This window comes from Glycine soja, chromosome 16, assembly GCF_004193775.1.
Source record: "Glycine soja cultivar W05 chromosome 16, ASM419377v2, whole genome shotgun sequence".
Classification (NCBI taxonomy): domain Eukaryota; kingdom Viridiplantae; phylum Streptophyta; class Magnoliopsida; order Fabales; family Fabaceae; genus Glycine; species Glycine soja.
The window spans coordinates 22,871,364-22,882,599 of NC_041017.1; the positions used below are offsets into that span (position 1 = coordinate 22,871,364).

Below are 11,236 nucleotides of genomic sequence, written 5' to 3' on the forward strand. Positions count from 1 at the left end.
CTTGAGCTGTCAGGTCTCTCCACCTTTGGGCGTATTCTTTGAAAGATCTGTACCCTAGTAATATTTTCTTGGAAGGAATGTATAAGCAATTCCTCATCTTTTGCGTATGCTCCCATCTTCTGACAATACATCTTTAGATGGTTCTTGGGGCAAGTAATCCCCTTGTACTTGTCAAACTCCAACACCTTGAACTTGGGAGGGGTGATGATATTGGGTACTAGGAACAACTCTTCTAGGTTAGCAAAGGCATAATCTTCACCTCCTTCAATGGCCCTGAGCCTTTCCTCTAGATGATCCAACTTTCCTATTTCTGCCATAGCATGAGGGTTTTCACTTGTTGTGGAATGTAAGAGGTGTAGTTGTGGGTGATACTGAGGGCTCTCCACAGTGTTTTGCATGGGTAAACCGCCAACTGCTTGCCCTTCAGTGGCATATCTGAGGCAAGGCTCGAAGTTGGTTAGATTGTGGTGGCGAATTTCATGTGTCTCCCCCACGGTTTAAGAGACATGTGCATGATTAGTTTGGGGTTGTTGGCTCTCAATGGGTACAGGAGTGGAGTTATTGACATTCTCATTGGGAATGAATGCCACATTGGGTGGTGTATAGTTGGGAGGCAAGCCATATGGTGGGAAGGCATGCTTGTTTTAAATTTGCGCATAATGGGGGCCGCCCGTACTTCCCAAATCTTTTCCTACCATAGCTGAGGTTGGATGATTCATTTGGTTGAGGCCAGATGGGGGCATCGGGTTCACCTTAGCAACAGTGCTGGTAGCGGCAACTGCAACTGCATTGGCTTCCATTATCTTCCTCATGCTCATCATGGCCTCCATCATCGTGGCCATTTGCTCTTTCATGGCCTCCATGTCGGCCTTCATCTTCTCTTGTACCTCCTCCACTTTACCCATTACTCTAGCTCTAACACGGGTTCGGTAAGGGCACCGTAAAGCATGTTTTTTTTCTTTTTTATAACAATGATTAAGTTCGTTTTTTTTCTTTTTTTCAAGGAAAGAATGCAATGAGCAATGCAACCAATGAAAAGCATGGATGTATGCGAATGATGCATAGTTGAAGTATTGCGAATTTTTACGCAGGACATGGGGTTGAATCAATTTAGATTTTCAACATGGTCAATGACATCTTTGTCAAGGTGAAACTGGAAGTAACAAGGATATCAACAATCCTAAACGTGTTTGGCAGTAGACGAAGCAATGATGTAACACGATCCATCTTTTGCCCCAATTTTTTGCAAGATGGTTACTTCCATACTTCAACTTGACTTGATGAACCTTTTCGTAAAAGCACGAGCTTGGTTCAACCCCATAACCCAGGGAATGGCAATTTTGATTGCCAATACTTCAACAACATTTCATATGGATGAAAGACTCAGGAATACGCATGCTATGCATGGAAAATGTAATTATGAGATTGAGATGCCCGAAGAAACATCTTTTCTTAGTTAACCATGCATTAGGTACCATGTTCAATCATTTTGTTTTTAAGTGAAATGGGTTTATGATCCCAACATGGTTGGCTCATGGTAACTAAGAATGAAGCTTAATTTTCATGCTTCCCCTTTTTTTTTTTTTTTTTTGCAGAGGAAAATGCAAGGATCATGCATGAAAACAAAAGATATGCAGTTTGTAGAACAAAAAGTATGTAGAATGCATATGCATGATGATTCAATGACTCATGCAAAATGTGAGGCTGGAATATGATAACGGACAAATGCAAGAACGATATGTTCATTATGATGCCATGAAGAGATGCTTATGCGATGCATGATATGAATGCATTTACGGACACGAGAGCCCTAAAAAATTATCTCTTCTTACTTGCACACTTGGGGGTGCAGTGCCCCATGTGTGTAGTTAAGAAGGTGATATGGATCTTCCGGCTTCCCATGACAAAAGATGAGACCAACATACAACGCGTGCATGACGACATGATGTAGACGCGCAAAAGCATAACACGGGGATGCACAGAGTACGACAATATCCACAAATAATTACAAGCGAAGGCGTACATGACATTTAGGACTACATGCATGGCAGTGTTTAAAATGGCACACAGCGTGTTTGCTCCGTGCCCCTATTTGGGGACCTATAGGATAATATCTAGGGGTCTCTAATAACTACTCCCAACGATCCATATCTCACATGGCTGTTTTCTAGAGGTATCATCACTCAAGATAATAATATTGCGGCGGTATGGAATACCAGCGACAACACATTATAAAGAGAGAAAGCTCTAGACGAGGTTTCATTATTATCAAGCAAGTCGGAGACCTAGCATGACCATAGATCCACCTCCACTCCTTAGATTTCCATGAACCCGGGTATAGGGCCCCTTTTTTTACTCAAACCCGTGGGTGCTTAGAATGTAGTGTAAAAATGTGGAAAAGACAGCATTTATTATATTTACACAGTTCAAAAAAATGCACACACAAAGTTTCACAATTCCATAATTTCCTAAAATATGCCTAACTCACAAAAACAGTCCCCAGTGGAGTCGCCAACTGTCGCACCCTACCCTTTTACGGGCGAGCGAGGCAAGGCTCATGGGTGCGTCTTCCAAAGGAGGAAAATGGGCGGAGTCGCCACCAACGTTTATTTGTGGAAAACATCGGAAAAACCGAAGGAAACCGATCATGAAGAATATTGCAGATTCGGGAGTTGTATTTACGTTTGAGGAAGGTATTAGCACCTCTCACGTTTGTCCCAAAGGACAACAGCCTTAAATTAGAATTGTGTGAAATTGTGTATTTAAACTTTTATTTCTTTTTTAATTTTTGAGGTCGACAAAAGCGGGGCTCTTGCTCCTACGTACCCTCCATCGAAGAGGAAATCAGACCTACACAGTTCTTTCAAAAGGGCGAATCAAGCGATTCTTTTTACTTGGAATGTGGTCTTTTTAAGGCGTTGGACCTTAAAATGATCCATTTTTACTTGGTGAGAAAAACTGAGGTATTGAACCTTAAAATCCCTTTTAGTGATTTTTTGTGAACGAGCTTGACTTTGCGAGTTGATTTTAGCCTTAGTTTCACTTTAGTTATTAGTCAATTCAATTAAGAAAGAGAAATCCCAAAGAGAAACGTCCGATTGATTTTTTTTGGTTTATTTTACTAAAAGATGTTTTTTGATTATTATATTATTATTTTACCTCTTTTTGGTTTCCAACGTGGTTACGGCATGACCGAACGATCGGATTTCATTTTAACAGAAATTATTGAATATTACAATTCAAATGATCGGTGGAAATCTATTTTATTTTTTGATTAGGCGAGAAAATGACTTAAGTAAATGACTAAAGCACGTCAAAAGGGGGTACGGAAAGTAAATGAAACAAAAATAAAAGTACACGAAACAAATGGGGACCACCAAGGGTACATAGAATGAATTAAAAATTTTGATTTCGGGAACTTACCGGTTGAAGACCGAAGAACGACGAAGAACGAACGACGAACGACGAAGAACGGTTGAAAATCTTCGCGAAATCACCCATGGAAACGTTACGGATAGGCATGGCAACGGGTTGAAACGGGGACGGGTATTGCATTTCCCACCCCCGCCCCCGACTTTTTGACTAATCCCCGACCCCGCCCCCGACCCCCGACGGGGTTAAAATATCCATACCCACCCCCGTCCCCGTTGGAAGTCGGGTTTCCCCGCCCCCGCTAGAATTGATTAAAATTTTTTTTAAAAGAGAAAAAATATTAAAACTTATTGAAAAAAATTGAAAAAAAAAGGCTAAAAAATAGTTTCATAACAAAAAAACAATAACAAAGCCAAATTCAAAATATAGGATCATTATCATAATTTAAAAAATTACTAAAACAAATCAATCTATTCAATTAAAATCATAAAATTTGGGTATTGCATGAGGAATTAAGACATGCATATTTATTTTCCCACAAAAAAAACATTATCATCTAAATATATGTTGTCCCAACAATAAGTAGCATATGATTCTATTTAGCAAAAAAGGAGATATTAATATACTATGTTGGTTGTCCTTCAACATGTTTCATTTTGTTTAGCAACTTAAACATGTTTCATTCTTTCAAATTACATAATAAAAAAAAGAAACAACTTAAATTGTTCAACAAATAAATGTTAATCATTCCTCCAAATTAGTGACACTAGCAGCACCCATCATTTCACCTGCATAAAAGAAATAAAAAATTAGAACAAAAACTTATATTATATAATAACAAAAAATGAAATTTAGAACATTATTTACCTTCATCATCTGAAACCATTTCATTCATTACATTAGCACATTCAGCAACAACTTTATAGCTCATAGAACCTATAAAAATACATTACTAGTATTAGTTCTTGAATAAACACAAATATCAATTTAACAACATATATGAATAAAACTTTACCCGTATTTTCAGCACTCCACAACCAACTTCTAGCGCACATTAAAGCCTCTAAAGTAGTCCATTGAAGTCTACTACGATGTGGGCTTAATACTTGACCACCAGTGCTAAATGCAGATTCTGAAGCTACGGTAGATACTGGAATAGCTAATATATCCTTAGCAATTGCTTGAAGTGTTGGATACTTGACACCATTAAACTTCCACCACATCAAAATATCAAAGTCAACAGCTCTTGGTAAAACATCTTCTTCTAAATAGTGGTCTAACTCTGATTTAACATAAGAACTTCTAGCCCTTTTTTTTCTTATTATAAATCTATCATACTCAGATAATGCATCACCAACAACTTCACTACCAGTAACATCACCAACATTACTACCAAAAGAGCCTTTGTTCATTTTCATTTGGTAATCAGAAACTAAGTCATAACACAATTGTTGAATGCCCCTCACTTGAGTAAAAGAGTCATGCTCATACAATTTTTCATAATAATACTCAAGCAACTCCATCTTGTACCTAGGATCTAAAACAGTGGCAACTCCCATCACATTATGAATCACACCCCAATATTTATCAAATTTGATCATCATATTTTTTGCCATTTGTTGAATCATTGGGTTAGGAGAGGTAATCCATTGTTTGATTGCCAACTTAATCTCACATATATTTGGAAAATACAAATTAGCAGTTGGATGTTTAGTAGAAGAAAATAATTCAGTGATAGTATTGAACAACTTCAATCTCCCACAAATATCCTTTGCAAATTGCCACTGTAAAGTACTTGGCAAACAAGTATATTGAGACTCTCGTTGCTTTAATCGACAAAATACATCCTCATATCCTATGGCAATTTCAAGCATTTTATAAGTTGAGTTCCATCTAGTTGGACAGTCTAATGCCAAATTTTTAGTGTAAGGGATTCTCAATTGTTTAGCCGTTTCCTCAAATTTTTCCTTCCTCTTGGGTGTTGCTGTCCAATATGCTACACTATCCCGAATATTTTCTACACCTTCTTTCACCACTTCCAACCCATCTTTTACTATCAAATTAAGGATGTGAGCACAACAACGCATGTGAAGTAAAGATCCATCCCTAAGCAAACTACCTAAGTGCAATTTATCCTTAATTTTATCAATCATAGCATCATTTGTGGTACAATTATCTAGGGTGATAGTGGACAGTTTTGTGTCAATATTCCAATCCATCAAACAATCAGTCAATACATTGCAAAGTCTATCACTTGTATGAGGAGCAGGAACATAGATGAACCTAACATAAAAATAGAGATATAATATAAAAACAACCAAAAAAAAGAGATATAATATAATCATATTCAATCATTTTATAAAATAAAAGGCCTAATAATATAAAAAGTTCAAATTGTTTTATTAATTACCTCAAAATTTGACTTTGTAAGTTCCAACAACCATCAACGTAATGAGCTGTAATAGCCATATACCCCCTCTTCTGACTTGTTGAAGTCCACATGTCTGATGTAATGGCCACTCTTCCATCAAGACTATCCAACAACTTCAAAGTTGTTGCTCGTTCATTCTCATAGATTTTCATTATCTCCTTCTTAATTGTGTTTCTAGTAGGAACCTGAAAAATATCACTATATTTTATTTTATAATATACCAGTTGTATATATCAAAGGATAATTTAAAAATAAAAAATGCATTCATCAATAAATCAAAGGAAATAATTACATTTATTAATAGTTATAAATCAATAAATGTATCTATAATATATTATTTGCATACTTGAAAAAAGGGATTTTGCTAGCGAACCTGAAACACAGGTTGGAGGGCAGCAGAGTATCTCCTAAAGCCAAGGTGATCAACAATTGATAGTGGGTACTCATGCATAATAATTGCTTTTGCCAACTCTTCCCTTGCACGTTCTGCATCATAAGTTCCCGCACCCAACTCTTGTTTTCCTTGCACGACCTTAGGGGTAAGAAATGTTTGGCCTTTCATCCCTCTCATAAAAATCTTGTATTGAACACAAATCTCATTATGCTGCCACAAATGCTTGGTTCCATTTTTTGATTTTCCACCAAGAAGTTTCTTACAATACTTGCATTCAGCCTTGTCCAAACCATTGACTTTAATTTTTTTGAAATGCTGCCAAATCTTACTTTTCAGCCTACATATTCCTCCTTGTGCCTCCACATTATTAACTTCATCTTCATGAGGTGAAGGAGTATGATCAACATTAACAGGTGAAGGAGAAGGTGCAAGATCAACTTGAATAGGTGAATGAGTTTGATCAATTGGTGAAGGTGAAGGAGAAGGAGACTCATTAATTGGTGAAGAAATAGGGTAAATTCCTTCTGGTGAAAAACTAATATCTTCCATTACTTTCCTGGAAAGAAAAAAAATACAGCAGGTAAAACGGGGGCAAAAATTAGAATTTATTAAAGAATCTGAGAGGTTATAAAATATCAATAAACCTCCTCTATTATTCTATTTCTATTTCCTTCCTATTAAGTTCCTTCAAAGTACTTGTAAAACAAATGCTAGAAAAATTAAGTGTTTCATGTTAAAAATAACAACATCATGAACCTTTAGCACAATATATATATACAACTGCACAAATTAAAGAGTAGCTTTCATTGCCCGATTAAGGATAAAACTACAAAAGGATTGAAAATTGCAACCAGCTTGGTTCATGTAGAATAAAATGAGTGCGACAACCAAGAGGTCAAGCTTAATGTTTCATTACTCCAAAACCATACATACAACTGCACAAATTAAAGAGTAGCTCTCTGTTTTGTCTGTGCCTAATGTTTCATTACTCCAAAACCATACATTAATTTTAACACTTAAATCACTGGTGGAATGAAAATAGAGAGAATTACAAAAATTCTATTTTCAAGGATATCATCATACAATAAATTCATGATATCATCATGTATTGAAGGTCAACCAGTAGTAAGGATAAACAAAAATGGTGTCTTATCATACTCAAAAAGAGAAGCAATAGCAAGAAATCAATCACATAATGGCATTAGATTCTAGAAATTAATGAACTTTATACAAAACCACGGGATTCCATCTTAGCCTCCCCCACCTTTTAAATTCATCATTTATGCTCATCATTCATTCGATACAGTCGATAACAATTCAATCTAAAAAATTACAGAGGGGGCTTAAAATAGAGTAGAGTTGAATTCATGAAATACCACAAGGGAAATATATGTTTAATTTATTGGAGATTTAAATGAATATGTAAGGAGAGAATCTCATTTAATGTTGTTTATATCTTATGTATTTGCTGCATAAATTAAAGACCAGTAAATTCATTCTTTTAAATATTTTTAATTAATTAAAGATATATTAAATAATTTTTGTTTTAAACAGATATTGTTTTTCAATAAAACTTATATTTTTGTTTGATTAACTTGAACACTTCACGTATAATATATATATATATATATATATATATATATATATATATATAAATGTTAATAAAATTTGTATATGATAAAAAGGAAAATCTACTATAGTTTTTTATGTTAAAACATGATAATAAATATTGATTGTAAGGTATTTTTTTAGGAACACTGTAAGGTAATTAATAATTATAAAAAGTTATTCATTGGATTATGATTATTAGTGAATGAACTTGGCTAAATATCCTGATTATTGTGAGACCAATTTAATCCCTTATTAATCATGTCGATACTTACCTAATTATTGGTAGGCTTTTACTTCAAAAATTGTTTGTAAAAGTAGCTAGTAGAGCCAACCGAACTTTATGTATCATCTAACCTTCTTCATTCATAAAATGTCTTCAGGTAAGGAAATTGGATAGTGTTTGAAAACAAGAATCGATGGACCTAATAAAGTTTGCTTAATCAATCACTTCATCAGAAAAAATAAAGCAGAACTGTATAATACTATAATTATAAATGGAAGAAGTAGGGTATGGAATGAAAAAAGAGGTCCAGATTTTTAAGGAAATGAGCTGCATTTGTTAATCTGTGTTGTGTCAAGTTGGAAAAGAATGCTTAGGTTTTTCAAGGTCTTTTGGTATATGGAGAAATCTTTTGGGAAAGGATACAGTTTTAGCTTCTCCAGTTCTCCTTGATGCTCTGCTCAAGGTCTTCATATGGGGTTGCCATTTCAGATTTTCCCAGAGATCAGGGTGCTAGGCTGCTATTATGCACTGTTACTCTTGACTTCTGTTTTTCTGGTTCATTGTAATTAGTTTTCTTGTGGAGGAAATATTACCCTCCTATCTTTGTATACTTTTTATTTATTAATAAACTTCCAGTTCAATCAAAAATAACTATATATGGAAGAATTTAGTTAAATGTTTGTAGGAGAATGAACTTGCTATATACCTTGCTTTAGTGCAAATGGAAGTTGGAGATAATCAAATGCGTCAAGTATCAGCTCCACATTCTCCAATAGTACTTCCTCTATGCAACAATAGATGTCAAGTCAAAAATCAGTTCACCAAAAACCGTCAATAAAATAGCCTAATGGAAGCACAGCATGATTATAGCGAAGCTTGGTTATCAAATCGTGAATCACCATGCTAATTTTTAAATTGTGAATCATAATTTGTATAGAAACATAAGATCTAAGACAACGAAAAACAACCTTCTGCATCGGGATCTACCGCATAAATCACACTTTCTGCATAGAGATGATAAACTTAAATCTAAAAGCATTTCGGATCTAATAAGCTGAGATTAAAATAAATTTATGAATGAATGAATGAGAAGAAGGAACCTTCGTTGCGTCCTCTCTTGAGCGGCCTCACGTTCTCCACCACTTCTCCTTGACTGAGAGGCTGAGAGCTGCAGTAGCTGTAGCGGCTGCGGCGCAAAATAAGATTTAGGTTTAGCAAATAGCAATGTGAGGAGTGAGGACTGAGAGGTGCAGCAGTAGCAGCGCAAAATAAGAGTTAGCCTTTAAAAATTAGGTTTTTCAAATTATAACATTGAGGTGGGTCGGGGTCGGGGCGGGGGCGGGGCGGATACCTGTAATCCCATACCCGCCCCCGCCCCCGTTTTGGGTTATCGGGGAAAACCCGAACCCGACCCCGAACCCGGTCAACGCGGTTTTTATCCGTCAAAGTCGGGGCGGGTTCGATTCGGTTCTCACGGGGTCGGGTTCCGCTGCCATGCCTAGTTACGGAAGCGCCTCGGCTTGGATTTTCTTCACGGAAAAATTTTTCCTCACTAATTTTAAGTGATTACGAAGTACTAGAAGGACTGAACCCCTTTCTCCTTCACTCCTCCCTCTATTTATAGGAAAATAGGGGAGGAACTTGCCACCCAGCTCGTCCAGGTGAGCCAGGTTGCTTCCTCCAGAAGCAACCGCCTTCTGGAGGAACATCCTAGAAGGCCCAAGTGGATCTGGTTTCTATTTGCACCCCCTTTTTTACTAAATACACTCCCCTTTGCTTTTTTGGTGATTCTTTTTCTGTAACATTACGAAACTTTACGAATTTCGTAACGATACTTGTTTTCTTTCCGTATGGTTACGGAACCTTAAGGGTCATGTAATTACTCCTTTTTTAGCTTTTGGAATGTTACGGAAACTCACGGATTGCGTAACAATACTTCCTTTTGATTTTCGGCATGTTACGGAATTTCACGGATTGCGTAACAATGCTTCCTTTTTTATTTCCGGCATGTCTTGGAACTTCAAGTATTGTGCAACAAAGGGTGCCAAGTACCTCAAAGCGGTCAACCAAAGGTTGCATGCCATCAAACAATAGTCCCCGGACGAAATTAGGGTATGACAATAGGTATTGAGAAATAAATGATAGGACTTAACAACGATGACGCTCTTATGCCTCATGTTTAATTTGGACGAAGGAATAAAGGTTGCTTGATGGAAATGGTTGCGATAAGATTGAAATCGAATCACCAATTGTCTCATAGGCTAAATGGTAGTGATGCATTGCTAGATGTCAATCATTGTCTGTAATGTTATAATATAATTATTTTCAGTCTAGTGAAAGCCTATAGGGTCACACACATAGAGTAACCAATTGGAGTAGTTGAATAAATTAAATGTGATTTAATTTAGTTCATGGTTAATTAAAATATGATTAAATTAATTATCTATATATCTAATCAAATATGATTTGATAAGATAAATTTGTGTCAAATCTAATCAAATAAGATGCGATTGGAATTTGGGATAAAACACTCTTTTATCCTATATATATGAGGGAGGTTGACCTCACATGACTATAAGAAATTCACAATTAAGTGAGAGATATATAGTTATGTGTTTTCCAAATCCCAACACATCTACCATCGACTAGCACCGAGAACTCACTTTGATTGTTGCTTGCATGAACTGAATAGAGGCACCATATTTTGATGCTTGGTGATCAAAGGCAACCCTTTAGTTGAAACCACACTACAAGTGTACATTTTTAAATTCTTGTATACTGTGTGGTCTATGAAATAAGATTCTTTTCGCTTATGGTCTATGAAAGAAAAGCAATGATGGTCACGTGGGATGATACACATTCATTATCTACTGTATGTCTTATGGTAGATTCAGAAAAGGAGAAGGTATTTGACTCTAAAACACAAGAATTTTCAAATTACAAAGAGTTAGAACAAATTTTTGATAACCTACTCAATGACTCTTATACTTTAGCTTAGAAATGTGTTCTTCTAAAAGAACAACTTGTTGGTGCTCGAAAACAAAATGAGAAGCTTAGAATAGACAATGAGAATTTGTTTAAGAAAAATCATTGTTTGCAAGAATCCCATTTCAAACTTTCTAAACAGCTAAAGCAGAGAAGAGAAATTAACTACAAAAGGGATAGTATCTTTTGATCAAAATCAACTTGAAAATGAAAAAAGGTT

The 11,236-nt window shown here is 35.8% G+C and overlaps 1 protein-coding gene across 1 annotated transcript; it reads right to left on the minus strand.

Moving 5' to 3' along the window:
* Positions 1-3,939: 3,939 nt before the first annotated feature.
* LOC114390408 (zinc finger BED domain-containing protein RICESLEEPER 2-like) lies at positions 3,940-9,276 on the minus strand. Its single transcript, XM_028351136.1, has 7 exons — positions 9,132-9,276; positions 8,738-8,815; positions 6,177-6,753; positions 5,783-5,988; positions 4,388-5,655; positions 4,240-4,308; positions 3,940-4,160 (listed from the first exon to the last, which is right to left on the minus strand). Exons 3-7 carry the CDS (start codon positions 6,744-6,746, stop codon positions 4,117-4,119), a joined length of 2,157 nt encoding a protein of 718 aa, XP_028206937.1. The 5' UTR covers positions 6,747-6,753; positions 8,738-8,815; positions 9,132-9,276; the 3' UTR covers positions 3,940-4,116.
* Between the last annotated feature and the right edge of the window lie 1,960 nt (positions 9,277-11,236).